This window comes from Megalops cyprinoides, chromosome 11 (assembly GCF_013368585.1).
Source record: "Megalops cyprinoides isolate fMegCyp1 chromosome 11, fMegCyp1.pri, whole genome shotgun sequence".
Taxonomy (NCBI): domain Eukaryota; kingdom Metazoa; phylum Chordata; class Actinopteri; order Elopiformes; family Megalopidae; genus Megalops; species Megalops cyprinoides.
The window spans coordinates 9,451,120-9,472,230 of NC_050593.1; the positions used below are offsets into that span (position 1 = coordinate 9,451,120).

General features: G+C 45.8%; 1 protein-coding gene across 1 annotated transcript in view; it reads left to right on the forward strand.

Annotated features, from left to right (window-relative positions):
• LOC118785832 (interleukin-1 receptor accessory protein-like 1) overlaps window positions 1-21,111 on the forward strand; it is a 173,894-nt gene that overhangs the window by 17,225 nt on the left and 135,558 nt on the right. The window contains exons 3-4 of the mRNA XM_036540773.1: window positions 8,025-8,211; window positions 10,550-10,703. Of these exons, the coding sequence (XP_036396666.1) occupies window positions 8,025-8,211; window positions 10,550-10,703 (341 nt within the window). The remainder of the gene's footprint in view (window positions 1-8,024; window positions 8,212-10,549; window positions 10,704-21,111) is intronic.

A 21,111-nucleotide genomic window follows, 5' to 3' on the forward strand; every position in this document is an offset into this window, starting at 1 on the left:
ATCCTAGCACCCTACGTCCACAAGCCAGCTAATCCCCAGTGAGCAGATTATCTGATGCACCAAACACTATTGGAGGGCTTTTATGACATCCCTAAAACAGGTCCAAAAATAAGTGTGACATGAATCATTCTGTCAGACTCTGTTTTTCCCCTACAGGGATAGTTCCGAAAATCACTTCCGAAATATCAAACGCATACAGATCAGAGAGCAACATGAATTGAACCAAACTATTGGTCTCCCAATGATCAACACGGGTGTCCAACAGAGATTTTTATCCCAGCACAGAGAAACATGAGAAAGAATACCTTAGTTTGAAAAAGTATTTTGATTTTGCATACTACATCAAAAGAGATATTCGCTGTTCGCTGTTCAGCATTGGGGTATTGCTTAGCTATAACACAATGACTTTTTTGAGCTATGGTCCAATAACGTACAGAAAACATCCTCTTCCACCTGTCTACACCCTTGGTCAGAGCAATAACCAGATGGTATATAAAATATAAGCAGGGAGTGCAAAGGGTTAAATGTTAGCAGTGTGACCCATTATAGATGCAGGCTTCAGTGACATCAGTGGGACGGGCTCTCTGAATAGCAAAACAATAATAGTTTTTGGGAAGTAAGTAAAGTAAAAGTTGTTAAAAATCCAGGTCTCTCTCACACACAGACCTCTGTCTGTATGTGCACATTTAAAATGAATTAAGTGTTGAGTGTCTTGAGGAGTTTGTAGTGATTTATAATTCATCTTTCGCTTGTCCTCATTTTAGATTTAATAAGCTCTCACGGCTCTTATCTTTTATACTCTCACCAAAGCAGTTCCACAGAAATGCAAATGCCATTTTACTTCTGCCATGCGCAATTTTTAAAAACGCACAGCTTTCTCTTTGACTGTCTGTCTTTCTTTCTTCATATCTTACCACCATACAGTCTTGTCTTGTCATTAATCTCAATCCCATGATTCCTTTCTCCTTCCTTACCCTGTGAAAACTCAGATATAAAGCCACTCCTAAAGGTGGAACTATCAGATAATTCTGTTGTGTCAATATTGCAGATATTCATATTAACTTGTCTAATGACCTGTGTGACAGGCTCTGTACTCACCCTTCCTTGAGCTTCGTGATTGGCTTTTACCCCTGCCATGATTGGCTTCCACTCCCTCAGATGTAGAATAATGAGGCTCATAATTAGCTATGTTCTTTTGGAGCTGCACCACATACAGTACAATGACCCATATGATTGGCCATTTTTTCCTTTTACATCATAATTCCTTGCATCACTGTTTCTCCTTAGAAATATGCAGGAATGAGAGTTCATGAAATATGCGTCTGAAAAAGGGAACAGATCTGAAAATGAGCTTCAGCATGAGACGATCACAGAGGCACTGGCGTTCCTCTGAAGTTTTTAGGTCAGCAACAGAAGCTGGTCAAGATTTTGCCATTTGTTTGTACTCCCTGGATTTTCCCAGAATGGCCTAATTCTTTGAAGCCCTGCTCATTCCTCCTGTTTCCTTTGTGCGTTCCGCAGCCTGGAACCTGCGGCGGGAGATTGTACGTCAGCTGGACTTGACATGAGAAGGACAGCCTCCTTCCTCATGTGGCTGAGGCCGGCTGAACGTGTGCTGCAGCGGCGTGCTAGTGTTAACCCCATGCACACTGCCCTAGTTTTCAACATCTTGGACTCACCTCAGTTTTAGGCAGATTGTCCAAGATCTGAAATAGCTGTCTGCTCATATCATTCTGTTCAGGACTAATTTGTCTAGTGTAAAGTGCCATCAACAGCCCTGACTATGACATGAGTAATCTTCTGGATTGCATACATATGTCAGAGACCATGCCAGAGACACACTCTATTACCAATTTAAGATGTTGAGTGCCAGGAGATGCTGTGCTTATAAATTTGAACACAATGCAAACAATAAGTCTGCACATAAACGCTGTCTATACAAAACAGCAATAAATAACTATACGTAGTGTGAGTGATTGCAATCAAACAGTTAAATATATAATAAGAAATTATTTATATTTCATTGATATTACAGATAAAAAAGAAAAAATCCTTTCAGTAATTATCAGATTTGGTCTTGTCTGCATGGTGAGCTAAGAGAGACGCTTGTCTGAATACGCTGCAGCTATCAATAGGTGTATATTGTATCTTCATTGTACACAATCCTGTTGTTTACTGACATCTGATTTGAATGCAATGTCAAATCAGATGTCAGACCAACACCCACATTTCTGGTACAGAGTAAATAAAGAAACTGTTTCTATGTTCGGAAATGAGATGTTGAACAGACCGGAGCTCTTTTTGAAAGAAGCGAGAGAACTGCTGATGGTGCAAAAATATAGGCAGACTTTTTACCACCATGGCGCCACTGTGGCACAGCAGGTTTTACATTTTCTGATGATATATTTAACATATTGAAAATGGCAAGGCTTCTGCACATGGAAAACAAATGAACATAAGAACATAAGAACATTTGATGATGAGAACAGGCCATTCGGCCCAACTAAGCTCGCCATTTCTTAATTAAAGAGTATCCAAAACTGTATCAAGTCTAGACTTGAACACAGCAAGGGTCTCTGCCTCAACTACATGACCTGGCAACCTATTCCATGTATTGATAACTCTGTGTAAAATAATATTTCCTTATATCAGTGCGGAACTTACTCTTTACTCTTACATTTATGTCCTCTTGTTTTACAGACTGAACTCACCGTAAAGAGTCTATTATAGTTGCTATAATAGATTATAGTTAACCTTGTTGATTCCTTTTATAAATTTAAATACCTCAATTAAATCACCCCTAAGCCCCCTCTCGCTTAGTTTAAATAGGTTAGGTAACTTGAGTCTTTCCTCACAGCTTTTATATTTCATGCCAGGAACTAATTTAGTTGCCCTTCTTTGAACCTTTTCAAGAACTTCGATATCTTTTTTATAGTGCGGTGCCCAGAAATGCACACAGTATTCCAAGTGAGGTTTGACTAAGGCATTGTATAATTTCAATATAACCTCTTTAGAGTTATACTCAATACTTTTGGCTATATATCCCAGCATCCTGTTGGCCTTTTCTACTGCTACAGCACACTGCCTAGATCCTCTTAAGCTTGGGTCAACTATTACTTCCAAGTCTTTTTCAAATTGAGCACATTCTAGTTTTTTTCCACCCATGAAGTAGTCTTGTCTAAGGTTCTTATTTCCTTTACATTTATCTAAATTGATTGTCATCTGCCAGGTATTTGCCCATTTTTGGATGCTGTTTAGGTCTTCCTGTATTACCTTGGTTGATTCTATACTGTTGGCTAGACCCCCTAGTTTTGTGTCATCTGCAAATTTTACTATTTTGCTACTAACCTCTGCATCAAGATCATTTATGTATATAAGAAATAGCAAAGGCCCCAACACCGATCCCTGCGGGACTCTACTTCGTACAGGACCCTGCTCTGATACAATTCCTCCCACAGTTACAGTCTGCTTTCTATTAGACAACCAACTTCGAACCCACTCAGTGATAGCTCCTGTAAATCCTGAAGATTTCGTTTTCAATATGAGCCTCTCGTGCGGAACTTTGTCAAATGCCTTTTGAAAGTCCAAATAGATAATATCATACGCTTGGTTTGAGTCCAGACATGCTGTAGCTTCCTCAAAGAAGTCCAGGAGGTTTGTTAAGCACGACCTCCCTCTGCGAAAACCATGTTGGCTATCATTTGGTTCTGTGTTAGTTAGTTATTAATTAGTAATTCAGTTAATAGTTAATAGTTAATAGTTAATAATTAGTTATTCAGCAGAGAATGAGGTGAGCTCATTTGGCTGCAGTTTGTGGCCTTTAGGTTGTAGGGGTTGGGCATTTTATATAGTTTTAGGGTTAGACTTCTGAGGCTGTGACTTTGGTTCCCTGGCCTCCTATAACACATACATTATATAAACTATGTAGTGTATACACTGTATCCATACACAAGGTTGTTGTGGTGCATTTCAGGTCTGAGTGTGAGCCCACGTGGTGGTACAAACCACTCCCCTCCATCTCCAACATGCAGTGTGTTCATAGACACACGCTTCCACTCTGCCTACCTTCATGTTCACAAACCACAATCACTGTACTTCTTAAATACCTTTCTGCACCATTTGACATGTTATTTGTTAGGGAAGTCAGATGAATTCACAGACCGACCACCCTTTAATCGCACAGAGGTGCATGCAGTGGAAGGGAGGGCCGTGCATGTTGTATGCATGAGTGAGGCAGATTTAGACGCATGACCGGAGACGTGGCGCGTGGAATTCCAGCGCATTGCGATCTGGCGGCCGCTGTGACTCGCACAGGTGCTCACCGCACCGCGGCTCAGGTGATGAGCGGATATCTTCCTTCAGCCCGGCGGCCTTCGGAAAGGCTGTGGAGTTCAGCTCTGACTTCCCCTGGATCAATCCTGCTGGATTTGAACAGTGACAGGATCGCCACGGCACGGTACGAGCATCACAGCTCTGATCGCCCAGGGCCTGGCTCCTCTGACCCACGCAAGGCCTTCTCTGTACTACCATACTGATACAATGGCAGCCGGAAAAGGTTTAATGGTGGAGATACATTTGCAAGCCAATTTCTATAGCAGGACGTCCAATGAACAGGAATCTGCAGGCCTGCTTTGAAGATCCGTATGAGTCCCTGTTATTAATAGGATTAAAAAAGACATAATGAGGTGGAAATCAGCTCCCATTAGTAAATATTATCTACATGAATATTTTACTGACATTTCAAACACCTCCATGCTGTCTGGAGTGATGGTGCTCCCAGATTAATGATTAATGTTTTATATTCAGCAGCCAATAATGATGCTATGGGACTCCTGCATGTAAAGCCCTTCAGGGTCTTCCAGACAGAAATGCCAGGACAACGGTATACAGATAACTCAGGCACCTGGAACAACGTAGAAGCTCTTGATGTCTCACTTTGCATATAAATAAGCAAAGTCATTAACTATTAATCAGATTTATACAATGTGCTACAGTGTGCTGGGGAATTCTGTCTCTGAGCTGAACTCTATATCCCTTGTTCAACTGCAGTGTTAAGGAATTGAAGCATTCGACATGATTCAAACATCTCAACATGGGTCACTTCTCTCATTTAGCCAGGTTCACAGAACACACGACAGTCTTAACATTTTTAAAGATCTGTTACACATGAGAATTTTAATGCAACTGAAACAAAGAGAACCAAGTGTTCCCAGCATTAAGTAGAGAGACTGTACGCAAATGAGGTGGTAAGGAGATTCCTTAAATGTTCTCAGACTCAGCAGGCTCTCAGCTCTAGGCAGACACAACATGGGAAATCCACTACGAGGAAGCGATATGGCTGAATCCCTTACCTGGGACAATATTCATTTTTACTCCTGCAATTTATCAGATATTCCCTTCATAAACTGAAGATGTGAAGAGTAAAATGGAACTAGCATGGGCCAAGGAAAATGGACACGTGTAATGGGTGTTAACATGTTTTTGGGAGTTGATCATTTTGTCCTGCTGTTGACGTACACCCCAGTCCTTGTTTATGATGTTTAAAAGTGTGTTTGGGCAGTGCTGCAGCTTGACCCTGACAGAGGCCCAGAGTAACACGTAGCCCCCTGAGGAGTGTTAGGCAGCTGCAGGTGCTCGAGGGCAGCCAATGTAAATGAATCCGGTTTTATCCAGACCGTTCCGGCCCTGATGATCAGCGAGAGCGACGTGAAAGGCATCATAGGTCGACGCTGTCCCTGTCCCGTCCGTCACTCAGCCGCGGTCCCTCAGGGCCAGCGCGCCGCCGCCGCCTGGAATGTTTATCAGGGAGGGCACTCGGGGGACGCCACGCACGCAGGTGTCCATCTGGCGGACGTTGCCGCGGATAATCTCCACATCATGTCGCATTTGCATCCTCGGCTCATGAAGGCGCGGTCCTCGTCTGCAGTTGCGGCTACCAGCTACCAGCGGTGACTGTCCGCTATCCGGTCTACCAGCTCAGGGCCTGTTTGTGTTAATTCTCTCAGAGATCCTCTACATGCCGCTCTCACCTGGAGAGCAGGGTGTAATCTGTAGCTCCTCACCTGATGCAAATCCAATGCAGTGTTAATTATCTCCTGAATTTTGACATTGTCAGCAGCTGTTGTTCTTTCTCCCTCGATGCCTTGCCTCCCTTATTTATTCCTGTGTTTGTGTGGTTTCCTCGGGTCTGACCCCTCAGAGAGGGGGCTCTGCAGAGTGATTCTCTGCCAGCTCGTCCCGTATCTATGTAAGGCTTGAGAGGCAGAAGGCTCCATTATTCCCTCCCACCTCGGCATTCCCGCGCCCTTCACGTTTCCCCCTCCCATCCTCTCTCGGTTTGCGACAGCATGGCGGGTCTTCTCCACATCACTCTTCTTCATTTGTGAGCAAGTTCAGCGCAGCTCTCTGTGCCATGTCAATGGGCCGGACAGCAAGCAGCGCTCGCGTAAACGGACACACTGTGTCGCACCACTCAAGTGGACCATTCAGCACTCTGCTTTTCCAGTTGTATCTGCTGCAAGGCTGGGATCATCTCTGAGTAAGAGAGCTTTTTATTTCGTAACACCATAATGAGATGAAGAGGGCTCCAATCAGGGAGTGGAGGAGCTGTGTGTGCACTTGAAACAGAATGGGGGGGGGGGCTGTGGGGGGAACAGTCCTTGAAATCTGTAAATATCAGCCTTGATGTTCCCTGCCCCTGTTACAGCGGCGGTGCAAGCCTCTTTCTATGACCACTCCAACAGCTCTGCTATGTTTTGAAATTGTTAATCATTTCTTGAGTGCTGCCAAACTTATTATCTAGTATTATAGTGTTGTGTTATGGAGCTCCATGGAGTGGAACCATAGACTAGATCATAGGCTTTAATGAGAGGGGAGGAATAAAATAGCCTTCAGATAACTTAGAGTCAGAGCATGGTAGATCTGGGTAAGAGCATCTTTTCAGCAAATAAGTGGTAAGGAATGGAAAGAAACCACTGTGTTCCACCTTAAAGAGGCCCATGTTATGGAACTTAGAATGGTACAGCCAGGCCTCAAACTGGCAAAATTTTCAGTTCTTCTCAGGAGTAAAACTTGACCCACATCACATGATCCCTGTTGCTGCACATATGTGTGTGTGCCATGTGGCATTTGACTGCCTTTCAGAGGGTGTGAGAGGGTCCAGTACAGTTGATTTCGGGTCGACCACGTCATTGTCACTGGGGTGGAACATGGACACCTGTCACCTGTGGCTTCCATTTCAGGCGGTCCAAAGGGGCTGTCTGAAGGGGCTGTCCAAAGTGGAAATCTGAAGAGGCAGTTTGAATGGGCAGTCCGAAGGGGCTGTCCAAAGCGGCCACAAGGCAAACTGACAACAGGGACAACAAGGACGAATTGTCTTTCTGACAGTTGTGAAGGGCCCAGCCAGGCTTGGTGTCATGCTGCTTCTCACAGCTGTGTTTAAAGGCAGGTTCAGGAAGAAGTCTCTATTAACGTGTGTGGGAGAGGCAGTTTTCTTTTTTTTTGGGGGGGGGGGGGGGGTGTTGTTGTTTCTGTAGATGGTGTTTATTGGCTTTAAGAATAATTTTGGTACAGGCTGTGACCCCAGTGAGTTTATGTACAGTGGCTTCCTTGCCCAAATGGATTGTTCTTGTTACATCTTTAGGGAGAGTTTGTTCTGACTTAAATGGATTAAAATTAAAAGCCAAGTTAAAACCAACACCAAAGACTGGAGGAAATGTGTCTTAATAAACACAAAGTTACCAAGCTTCTTAACAGTAAACACTGTAATCACATTTTAATCACAGTTTTTCTCTCATATGCTGTGACTGTTATAAAGATGGGACAGTCACAGGTAGGTCAACCCCCCACTGACTCAGCAAATACAGAGAGCAGTGGGATTCTGGGAATTTTAGAAAAAAAACGTAATCTTGCTGATTGATACTCGTATTCTCTGTAGCCAGTTTGTGATATATGTGTGATGTTTAAAATGCAGATTTCATATAGAATGCACTAATTTTCCTGGCTATTTTCTTTATGTTCTGCAGGAATTCCACTTATTGTATGAAGGTGTCCATGTCTCTGACCGTGGCAGAGAACGACACGGACCTCTGCTACAACTCCAAAATGCGCTACTTTGAGAAGGCGGAGCTGAGCAAAAGCAAAGACATCACATGTCCCGATATGGAGGACTACATGCAGCCGGGGAAGGAACCAGCAATCATGTGGTACAAGGTGAGAGCCGCCTGGCCACCTCAGGCATGTGACACTGTCTTCTCATTTTTGTTGTGTGCAGGTCTGCTGTAATTACTCTCTTCATCAGTTCACTTAATCAGCACATGCAGCTTTGTATAGACCATTCGTACATGCAGTGTGTTGCAGTGTGTTGGCTCTACTTGTCAGCTGGAGTTCTGTGTTAATGCCGCAGCCTCAGGCCTGCTGAGAGAGGTGGGGAAGGATTTTGGAGATCGCGTTCCTTTTTTTCACGGGATGCACGGGGCCCAGGGAAGGAGGCTTTGGAAGGGCCACATGCATTATGCAGGACGTCAGGATGAGGAAGTGACCTCTCTCCTCATTCACCCCACAAAACCCCCGAGTCAGTTGCCCTCCGCGTTCTTAGGATGTCAGAGTCGTGGAATTTCTCCGGGCTGCCAGCTCCCACACGGTGCCACCTTGTCACCCCCGTCCTCCGGCAACGTGACGGTGCCAGCTCCTCAGCAGTGGCCGTGCCCGTTCGCTAACTCCACAGTGAGTTCAATTAGGCAGAGGCAGTAGAACCCGGGGCCGTTTGGACACCACTGGCACGGAGCTGATTGAGTGTGTCACTGGGGGCACAGGTGGAGTGACAGCCAGAGCACCTCTTGAGTGTGCCTTCAGAGTGGGAGGCACCCCACACCACTGCCTCCCCAGCCTCCTCCAATCAGTGTTTAAGGGCCAATGGCTGACTGACATTCTCTAATCCCATAGCATTTCAGAGTGAAAACCCTCCACATGGCCTGGTAGTGCTGAAATGTATACAGCTGTGTATGTTCTTGTATTCTTGTATACAGCTCCTCATTTTTTTCTTTCTTGATTACGCAAGGTGCATATACACTCAATGAGCACTTTGTTAGGAACACTATACTAACACTGGGTAGGGCCTGCCTTTGCTTTCAACACAGCCTCAGTTCTTCGTGGCATGGATTCCACAAGATGTTGGAAACATTCCTTTGAGATTCTGGTCCATGTTGACATGATTGCATCACGCAATTTCTGCAGATTTGTCAGCTGCACATTCATGCTGCAAATCTCCCGTTCTACCATATCCCAAAGGTGTTCTATTGGATTCAGATCCGGTGACTGGGAAGGCCACTGAGGAACATTGAACTATTTGTCATGTTCATGAAACCAGTTTGAGATGACTTTTGCTTTGTGACATGGTGCTGGAAGTAGCCATTAGAAGATGGGTAAACTGTGGCCATGAAGGGATGCACGTGGTCAGCAACAATACTCAAATAGGCTGTGGCATTCAAACAATGATTGATTGGTATTAACTGGCCCAAAGTGTGCCAAGAAAACATTCCCCACACCATTACACCACTGCCACCAGCCTGGACTGTTTACACAAGGCAGGTTGGGTCCATGGATTCATGCTGCTGACGCCAAATTCTGACCCTACTATCTGTGTGCCTCAGCAGAAATCGAGATTCATCAGACCAGGCTACGTTTTTCCAGTCTTCAACTGTCCAGTTTTGGTGAGCGTGTGCCCACTGCAGCCTCAGCTTTCTGTTCTCTCAAGGTTTGACGTGTTGTGCATTCTAAGATGCTTTTCTGCTCACCACAATTACAGTACAGAGTGGTTATCTGAGCTACTGTAGCCTTTCTGTCAGCTCAAACCAGTCTGGCCATTCTCCGTTGACCTCTCTCATCAACAAGGCGTTTCCGTCCGCAGTGCCGCTCACTGGATGTTTTTTGTTTTTGGCACCATTCTGAGTAAACTCTAAAGACTGTTGCGTGTGAAAATCCCAGGAGATCAGCAGTTACAGAAATACTCAAAAATACTTGTCTGGCACCAACAATAATGCCATGGTCGAAATCACTGAGTCACATTTTTTCCCCATTCTGATGGTTGATGTGAGCATTAACTGAAGCTCCTGACCCGTATCTGCTTGATTTTATGCATTGCACTGCTGCCACACGATTGGCTGATTAGATAATTGCATGAATAAGTAGGTGTGCAGGTATTCCTAATAAAGTGCTCAGTGAGTGTAAATTAATAGGATCTAGAATAGTTGTAGAGGAGTCTGCAATCACAGAATTGTGTGAAAATGGGGGTAGTGGTATGGAGCAGGACTAGTAACTGAAAGGTTACTGGTTCAAGTCCCTGCTTTGCTGTTGTTCCTTTGCAAGGTACTTAACCAATAATTGCCTCAGTAAATATCCAGCTGTATGAGTTGATAAAACTGTACGCTATGCAAGTCGCTCAAGATAAGAGAGTCTGCTAAATGACTATAATGTAATGTTAAAATGCTTCTCTCTCTTGTTTTGTCACCTGGACAAGATTCTCCAATCTTTTCCTTTGCATTTCCCCCAGGAGTGCAAGCCGAAACAGTGGAGGCAAAGTATTTTATGGAGGAAGGACACTCTGTCCATCAGGGAGGTGCGGGAGGATGACATTGGGAATTACACATGCGAGTTACAGTTTGGCAACTTCGTGGTGCGGAGGACCACTGAGCTCACCGTCACAGGTAAGGAGAGGTGGTGTTGGTGCTATGAGGGCTTCTGACGCATACACTTGTGGCCAGGAGCATGAGGTTCCATTCCTGCTGTCACATTCATGTTACATGAATGTTGCAATGCTGGCTGACTCTGAAGTTTGGCTGACAGTGGACCCAGCAGCAGGTATTGTCTTAACGTTGACTTGAATAAATTGAATCTTTCTGAAAATTATGAGCTCTCAGCCTTATAATATGGAATTTTCTGGCTGTTGCTCTGAAACCGGCAGCATTTTACTAGACATAAATGAATCCTGACACACATTAGAATAATGGAAAGGCGAGTAGCTGAGCAACTCTTAACGGAAGTAGACTGAGCAGGCAGAGCGGTAGCAGATTACTCTGGTGCCCTGACTGACAGCTTATCTTACTGAGGAAAGTTTATCTGACTGAGGAAATCTTAGATTATTGAGGAAATTTCATTTTACTGAGGAAATCTTATTTTACTGAGGACAGCTTAGATTACTTATGGCTTCATTATTGTGTTTAAATCATTGTTTTCTGGAGGAATTGTGACAGAGTGAGGAATGCATTTTCTGTACTTTCTGTACTTGTGATTGTATCTTGGTGTTTGCGTTGAGACAACGTGCTGTTTTGAGGCATAAAACAGGGAAGGGAATCACACAGTGTAACAGTCTCAGCTGTGCAGGGAATCACACAGTGTAACAGTCTCAGCTGTGCGGAGTGATGGCACAGTCCAAGCTATACAGGGGAATTTCACAGTCTCAGCTGTGCAGGGGAATGGCACGGTTTCAGCTGTCCAGGGGATCGATGTGGTCTGACCTCCAGCTCTTTTAATCACTGTGAGTGGCAGAAAGTTTGTAGCGGTAGGTAAATTAGCACTGGGCTGCCTCAGCACTTTCCCCTAACAAACGCTGCTGGCATACTTAAGCCTGAACTATAAGCCCTGGTGAGCACCACAGAATTAAAGACTTGCTCCTCTGCCTCCAATGGAATGTGCTGCCACCCGCCGTGTGCCTTTCCTCAGGACCAGGCACAGACCATGCATTTTCACGCTACAGTGTCTTAGGACAAGAGGCGGTCACCCTGTGGTGTCTCACCTTGTCACACTGCAGTTGACACCTCAGTGATGGAGGCAGCTGAGGATTTAGAGAGAAGTCAAACTGCATTTGTGTAGACATTTGTTATTTGTCCTCCAAAACTGACTATCCTTCTGTCCCAACACTGTACCCTGTGTAAAACTAACATATAGGCTCGTATTAAAAAGAACTGATTTCAGCAAAAATGTACTTTTTCTCACACAGACATGGGGGCAGTCAAATATAAGCACAAAGAAAATTGCAGGTGCAGGAAATAGAGTGCAGGGACATGTGCTCCTTTTCCCTAAAGCATCATCTGCGTGTGAGCCATGGGGGAAGGACAAGGGAGCGTCTCTTATTACCTCCATGGCCCTTCACAGGACTGCTTTAGCTGTTCTTCTGAGTTCCTCTAATTTACCTTTATTTTGTGCTATATTGAAGTTTGAGTTCTTTCTCGCCTGTGGGAGTACTCTGGACCCTCCACAAGATGCTTCAGGTTGTATTTATCATGCTTATTTTTTTTCTTTTTTCCTTCTACTCATGGCCGAGCACAGAGCAAGCAATTATGCCTGGCTTTACCTGTCCAGATGCAGTGTTTGTTGGTTCATTTCAGAGAAAATGAGAGATCGGAGGTGATATGATATCAGCGGGCATTTTTTGGTGACATTTGTAGTCCCACTGATTCTGCGACTGTGACCTCAGCTCACCAGCCTGCAGGAATCCCCGTGGAGGTCAGTGCTGACCTAGATAATGTCCAGATCGTGTCTACTATGCAAGCATCTTCTGGGACTTTCAGCACGTATTTAGGAAGCCTGATGTTCACACAAACCGCACCCTCTTCTTTCCTCTTAAAAGCATCTGTAAGCTAAATCTTTAAGATTTAGAAAATCGATTCATATGGCACCATGTAATCTGTGCTTGAGAAAGTATTCTGTTTTGTTTGTGCCTCTGCAAACATAGCCGTACAGCAGTTTTAGCTAATCGTGATGCTTCCAGCACTGTGTTTTTGCTTTGATACCTGATTGCTGGGGCTTTAAGGCTGCCTGGAATCAGACGAGCCCTGACAGAAAAAAACAGTCAATCATTTCCCGTCAGAGGGAAAATAAGCCGAATGTCAGCCAGCTCATTTTAGCGGCGCTAAATTCTTAATATGCCAGTCGCCACAGAAAAAGGTCAAGGGTCAACCGCTCTATTTGTAATTTACCGCTATCTTGATAATGGTTTATTATCCCCCAAACCACGGAGGTAGATTTCGTTAAAGGCCAATTTCAGCGATCAATCACGCTGCGGCCCACGCCAGGTCTTACCCCACCCCCCCCCTCCCCCCAACAGTTTCTCTTGTTGTGGGATTTCATTTGTTTCGCAGGAAGGGACAGGCAATTACAGTCTGGTGATTATGCTAAGCAGTGAACATCAATATGCTGCGTTCACACACGCGCTCCCTCTCCCTCGTTCTGGGAGCAGAGAGACAGGGGTTTGTCTTCACTCCACACGCTACTAAACAGGCCCTGTCAGTTATCTGGGTGTGTCCCGATCACCAAGCCTGATTTTGTGTGTCCTGACTTACTTCACAAAGACAGACAGACAGACAGTAACAATTACCACTTACTGACAGTAACAGAGTTGTGTGCGTTACATGGTTGACTGTATAACAGGTCTGAGTGTGTTACATGTTTGGCTGTGTAAGAGACCTGTGTGTGTTATGCTGTTGGCCTTGTGGAACTCTGAACAGGGAATGGCTTGTAGTTAGAAGGTGGTAGATTCAGATTCTGACTTGGTTGATGGGTTTCCCCTCTGCAGTAAATGTGACCTAATCAAATGTTCTGATTTGACCTTTTAGACATGTATGATGTCAGAGTGCAATACATGCAGACATTAATCCTGTGACAATAATCATATTTATTACACTTCATATTGTATAAAGACACCAGGAGTGTGTAATCACACTGCTAAAGCAGTGTGTGCTGCGGTCTTTGCCGGGATTTGAAGGGCGGATCGCCTCTGTTGAGGGTGAGTGACCTCCTTTCTGTTTCTCTGTCTCCATGCAGTTACAATGAGCCCAGCACTCTCTGGTGCCATCCCTTGTTGCGCTCTGAAATCGACTTTGAGCTACACTTTAGTAATCAGATCCATGACGGGAGCTTACTCTCCACTGCAAGACAAATACACATCAGCCTAGACCTTATCTACTGCTCAGAACCCATTCCTAATGGAGAATGCTATCTGTGTAGACATGCGCACACACACAGATGCACAAACACACACAGTATATAACAATTGCATATCTATAGATACACACACACACAAATGCAAACATGCACATACACACACATGTATGCATGCATAAACATATATACATTAATGTGCACACACACACATATGTATGTGTACACACATAGACTCACACGTATGTATCCACACATATGTACACACACTTACACACACATGCACACACACAAATTCACACACACACAAACATACTTACACACACACGTACACACACTTACACACACACCCACATACACACATGCACACACACAAATTCACACATATACACACAAACACATGAAAACATGCATGTACACACACACACACGCTCAAACATACACATATTTATCTTATACATAGAAAAACATAAATAAGGAGCCCGTCACATAAGCCCAGCTGCATTTTGAAAAACACAGAGCATTAAATTGCCTCTTCTCTGTAACACAATAAATCAGCCATAGATCACGTGTGCTTCCTGCTTTTCTTCAGATGCGTGTGCACATTTACTTGAGGTGAACACATCAGGACCACAGGAGACGGAAATGGTGATAAGTGGTCCATCCTGAGTCTATGGCCCTTGCTCCACCGCAGAGAGCCCTGCCTGCAGACTCAGTCATACCTCCAGAGCTCCCGCGCTCGGGAACAAGGCCCAGGGCCACCTCTGCAATGACAGATTACACACTGCTCTGCTCACTGCCAGCCTATGCAAAACAACCAGATTAGTCTTATTAATGTGTCAGTGCGATGAACTGCAGCCGTCAGTCACACGGCACCGCTCCCTGGCAGAGGGACTCCGGCGGGGGCCTGTGTCTCCTCCACCTCCCTCCCCCAGCGGAACGGGACGCTTCCTCTCCCAGCGCGGCCCGTTCCGTGAAACAAAAAAAGATGAAGACGCAATTTGTCACCAGCGTCGGAATCCTGGCTCGAGGCACCAGTTTAAATGCGGCACCGCTTAGCGTGTTTGTGACGCCAGCTCTGCGTGACACAAAGCCCGATTGTCACGGACATAAGCTAAACGGTCGGCGCAGTGCGGTGCATTGTGGCGATCGCACTCACAGGCTGGCACAGTGTGAAGTTTCTCCTGTGTGATTAAAGACATGGCACAGATGTGGGTCCAGATGTGGACAGAGGGCGGGGCTAAAACATAGACAGAGGTGTGTCCAGTCAGGGTGCAGCTGCACCATCTCAACCATAACCTAGAGCGATACCCAGTCGAATGATTGACAGGCGAGGTTGTGAGTCTTCCAAACTCCAGTGTAGGCTGCTGAGGAATCATTTAAACGAATTTCCTTAAATGAATCTTTCAAATGATTCAAGGCTTCAGATTCCAGGATGTGCCGCATTACAAGTCCTCTTCCATCATGTGCTGTAGGCTCATAGTGAGGCTGCCAGTGCTCATTTAGCAAAGCAGTGGGACCGCTACATAGTGGCACACATGTCCTCTCACTGTGCGCTGATAGAGGCCTTAACTAGCACCACGGCATTTCACATTCAGTCTAGCCTTTCAGCTCCTTCATAAAGAGTGGTAAACCACCTGAGCAAAATGCTGGAAAAGAAAGAAGTGATTTTTTGTTTGTTTCCGTGGCATAAAGAAATATTTGAGAGACTGTTTTTAATGTACTTGCCATCGGTTTACGTTGCATGTGACAAATTATATTTGAGGAGGAATCTATTTGTGTGATCAAAATAGGCTGCTGTAATTTGAATGTCAAAGAACATCCTGTGCTAGAAAGAACACTTTGTGTTTAAAGAGGTCTAAACAGCAAATTCAAACCTTTGCAGTCTAAATTGTAGATCAAATTATATTTGTACTGGCGGTGTGCATGTTTGTTATTGTGATAAGTCAGCAATTGATAAAAAATGGATTTTTGCCTTGTTTGCCATGAACACTGTGAACCTGGTATCAGAAATTGCATTTAGTATGGCTGTGTTGCGATTCCCTATATGTGTTAAGATGGCCTGTCCCTGTGAAAACACATATTAGGGTTGAGATAGAAGCCCAGCAGAGGGTTCCTGCATTTAAAGAATGTACTAATGAGTGAGTTTTAGGGAAAGTAACCTGTGGTATAACCACACATGGTCGAGTAGGGTCTCCAAGCTCAGAGGGCGGGGTTATGCAAAACACCTCCTCCATATCACTCTCAGCATCACTCCTGTTGTCAGTCAGTAGCTCCAGTTAATTGTAGGCTGCTGCACCTTGGAGTCCAGGCAGGGCTGAGTTACCCATCCTGCATTGCTTCACCAGCCATTTAGCTCAGTAATAAAACTGCAAGATTTGGAAGTCACCCTCAGCCAATGAATGCTAATTAAATACAAAGTGGGACCAACAGCTACTTCGCTTCAATCATATTATTTTCTATTAACATATCGAGTGATGTAGCACTTCATTAAGTCTCAGCATTCCCGATCGTTCTCTTCCCCCATCCCTGTCCTCATGCTCACCCCACCCCCTCCCCTCCTCCAGCGAGACACTGATTCAGGTTGATAACCACCATTAAATGCTCTAGCACACCTGAAGGATAACCTTTGCTGGGCGTTGTTATTGCGCCTACATTATGATACATTATTGGAGGAGGAAACTTTTTTTTTCCAATTCAGTCATCTTTAGGACCTGTTAAATTTAAAGACCTTGCCCTCCACTGTGGCCTATTAAAAGCTTGCCTGAGTCCGCTGCCACCTGCTGTGCAGACGGTGTTTCAGATTAGGAATAAAATGAGAGGCTGGACGGAGGACTCAGTCTGACCTGAGACTCATTCTAAGTTTGCTTAAGGCGAGCTTTTGAGTCACTGTTCACCTACCTCTGTTGTAGGATTGCTCCAGTATGAATGGGATGACCAGGAATAAGACTTCGTGTTCATATGAGTGGGAAGCATGTGAAATGTAGTGTGGGTGACCAGGAATAAGACAGGGTGCTAAGGTAGTGTGTGATCATCAGTAAACTCTCTCTCAACTTTGTGTCACATTCAGCCTCTTATCTAATCTCAGTATAGAACTGTGAGAGGGGAATGGAGAGGGGGAGAAAGCGAAGGAGAGAAGGGGAGAGAGGGAGTAGCATTCTGAGATTCATTATCAGAACAGGGCTGTTAGGTGATGGATCTTACCGAGGCTGATGAGGTTGTAAATGAAATGCGCTCTGATACACTGAGGAATGACCTACAATGCATACTTTAGTATTGTCTGCCTGTGTTCTCACCTGCTCGTTTAGTACTGTCTACCTGTGCCCTGACCTGTTCAGACCATCCCATCTCATGAAAACTGATGGAGCTTGAGCATTGTGCTTTGCTGTTCTAGAGCACCAACTCATTTCTAAAACCTTATCAGCAGTTAAACTTCATTCATTCAAGCTCTTCTGGAAAAAGCCAAGGGACCCTTCTATCGTGCTGCAGCCACCAAATGCAGCCCAGACCACTGCTCTCCTCTTTCCTGTTCCTGCCCTCTGCAGCAGATTGCATAGGCCCCGCCCCTTTGGACAGCATGTTAGAGACCTTGTGCCAAACGAAGCCAAAGTGTTTGAGAGCAGACCCCCAGGCATGACGCCTGCTTCACAGAGAGTGCCTCTCCCCAAGCGTGGAAGGACGCGGCCGTGCCTGACGATAAACGGCAGGAGGAGGAGGAGCAGGCCGCGCTCTTCCTCCAGAGCGTCTCTCAGTGGTGCTGTGTTTGCTCTCCTGCTGCCTCTTCCCTCTCTTGTCACTTTGTTGTTAAATGGATTTCTCCGGGCCAGAGTATCAATAAGATGTAATCTAATCCAATTTATTTTGAAAGCATCCACTGGAGACATTTGTAAAAGTCCTCCCTCTGCCATGGGCCGCTCGGAGATACGCTCTCCAGCGTCAGCTCGCTCTTTCTCTCTGGCTGTCAGGCCAGAAGCCGGGGTCTCAGTGACCAGGCCCAGACTGAAGGCGTGTTTGCAGGAATGCATCTGCACTAAAGGCCACGCTGTGTGGGAAGAGCTCATATGAGCTACTGCGGCAACATTATACACTACCATTGTCCCATTAGACTTTTACGCTGGTTACTGTACAATACAGTACAACAACAAAGGATCATATTCTCAGTTTACAAGTAGCCAGGTGTCAAATCCGTTCTCTTATTCAGCCTGTTTGTCAGCAGTTCACTGCTTGTTGTTTGGATGCCACTACTGCAGTGAATCTGCTGTCATAAAGTAGGAGTTCTGGGGTTTTCAATCAAACTGCTGCGTGGAAATGCATTTGAGCAGACATCTGAGTGACAGGGACTGTGGCACTGCTTATGGCTCTGTTTATGGTGCTCACAGTGTGGGGACTTTACACCACTGCTCAAAGCATTTCTCCATACCACATTTTACATTCCAGAGCCAGTCAAGAGAAGGCTTAATGCATTTCCCTCTGTTGCTGTGGTTATTAATTCTTGTTGATATTTTCATGTGATTTTTTTTCCTTATATAAATGTTTGTGCTCCATCCACAATGCTGGCTTTGGAAGGTTCCAGAGTGGCATGGCGGGCACTGTGGCGTTTAGGCGTAGTGCTGTCAGGGACAGTGGTGGCAGCTGTGCGGAGTTCACGTGCTGATGAATCACCCTCTGAGAGGCAGAAATACGACACCCGTGACATAGTGCATTTGAATGAGCTCCGCAGAGCGAGCGATCCGCGGCCCAGCCCGATTGCATTTCAGATGCGGGGAGAGATTTTGGGCCCGGCCACGGTAAATCTCGCCCTCGCCAAGACGGGAAGCTCTCCCAACCCGACAGCCCCTCATCAAATACACCCTCGCAGAGGAACCTGCAATTTCCCGTCAGCCGCTGAGCGGAGTGTGCCCGTGTCAGGGGGGCGGGGGGTGGTGGAGCTTCCAGGGAACGGCGGCTCCACACCCACGCAGTGTCATGCGCATGCGTGTATCAGCAATGCCTGCGATTGGAGGGACATTCATCACGCTGATGGCTTTGTCTCCGGAGCCCTACGGAATGGACACTAAGTCACTGGAAGAGTACAGAATCCCGCCCTCAGTCTCCTCTGCTGATTAATCCATATGTACTGTGCTGCTGCAGGGCCTGAGAGTGCTCATACACCTCCCAGCATTACGCTTTAGTAAATACAAATGTAAGTCTCTGTGGACAAGGACATGTGCTAAGCACATGAGTAATGTAAAATAACAGCCTCAGTGGTACATTGCTATCAGCACAGAAATTTCTTAAGAGACTCGAAGGCCACATTGTACTCTGGCAGTGCAGAGTATTATGGGTTGTTCTCTCTGATTAATATTGTCAGTGTTCTGGCTGGGTGTGGGCCCGGGGCTGGCAGACTGATGGGATTCTAACGCAGCTTGTCTCCATGTTTCCAGGTATTTATGGATTGGATGGTAAGTGTGGACACTGGGCTGCTGGTGCCAGGCACAGCTCAGGCTTCTGCCAGAGAGCAAGCGTCCACACTGCTCAGGGATATGTACAGAGCTGTGGGCAGGCCTCTCTGTGACAACACACACATACACACACGCGCACACACCCACATTCAAACACACACGCACACACACACACACACATGGTAGCAGCGCTGTCTGAGGTATCACAGGCATGTATGGCGGATATTGGCAATAGCTCCTCTCTGTCCTGCAGCTGAGTTTATCTTCATTGTATTATCTCATGGCTGTGATGCAGACCATCAGTCTGAGAGGTTACCAGGAGGACCTCATGCAATGACCCGTTTATTGAAAACATGCCTTCCTCACCCTGCCACTAGGGGAAATAATAATGGAAACTGCCAGGCCTCTTCATGATCTCTCCATTTCCCCATGCAAAGCTGTGCTATGTTGTACAGTAGAGATGATAAAGACTAAAATATCAGCACAGACATAGCAGGTGTCCCTATACCTGTACACGGGTCACGTGCCACAACACGACACTCACATGCCACGTCTACAGACCAAGCACACACAGAAGCCCTGCCCAGCATCTGCATACTCCAGCAATCCAAACAACCAAAGGAACACAAATCTTTGACACTCCTTCCTGCATTGTCATGCAGTGATCACGTGGCTTCAGATGATCCACACTGCTTGAGAAAGCTTTACACTGGGTACAATGGCAGGAGTTGCATACGAGTTCTGCTGCTGCTGTTGCTCTCCTGCTGTCCGCTGTTTTTATGAACATCCGTCTCTGGGAAGCTGGTGTCTGTCTGGCACAAACGTGTACTTCATGACCCTGTTAGCTGGGCAGGTTGTATTGCACTGAGGATAATAGTGAGCTCCTCTAAGGTGTCAAGCTCGACCAGGAAAGAGCATCCTGGTTTTGCCTGGACGAGGAGCCATTAGGGAGAATGAGGAGACGTTCCTCACAGAACTACACTTCCCAGAAGGCTCTTTTTTGACGATGCAGTGATGTATCTGCAGTGTGGAGTAGGAGACCAGGGTTTGATTCCCACCTCCAATCGGTAAGGTCTTCAGCTCCTATAAAATACCCACCCAAGCCCTCCCAGAGGACTCATCAGATCCACTTGTCCAGCAGCATGACGCCCTGTGACGGTGAACATCACGCTGATATCTGAGTGTAACCATAGCACTGTATCTCCGGCCTGCTCAGCCCTCCCCAGGTGACGGGCTGTGCTGGATCATCCCTGGCCCCGCTGAAGAGCTGTAGCACGCTGGCATTAGCATATGAAGGGCTCTGAGTGATGGTAAGGGCTAATTGCACTTTAAATAGCTGCCGTATAATTAGGCTGTCCAACACAGCCATGAGAGAGGAGAAAAAACCTGAAGGATTTTGCCTTGGGGAAAGATGTCCTCTGTAAGACCATATTAGGAATCTTTGTTCTTTTTTTTTTTGGTATAAAGAGTCTCGGACGAAGGCCATTCATCCAGCACAGTGCTGGAAGCTTGTTAGCCGGAACTGGGCTCTGATTGGTGTTTGCTCTCATATGAGGTGGGTCAATGTGACAGGTGAGGGGTGGGGAGGATGGGGTTAGGGGGTTGACCCCCACAGTCTCCACCCAAATGGACAACATATCTAGGCCAACATAAGCATCAGTACTTAATGTGTGCTTTAGTTTTGGCAGAGCATTCTGTGGAAAGAAAGCGTGTGAATATTATTCAGAGATAATTA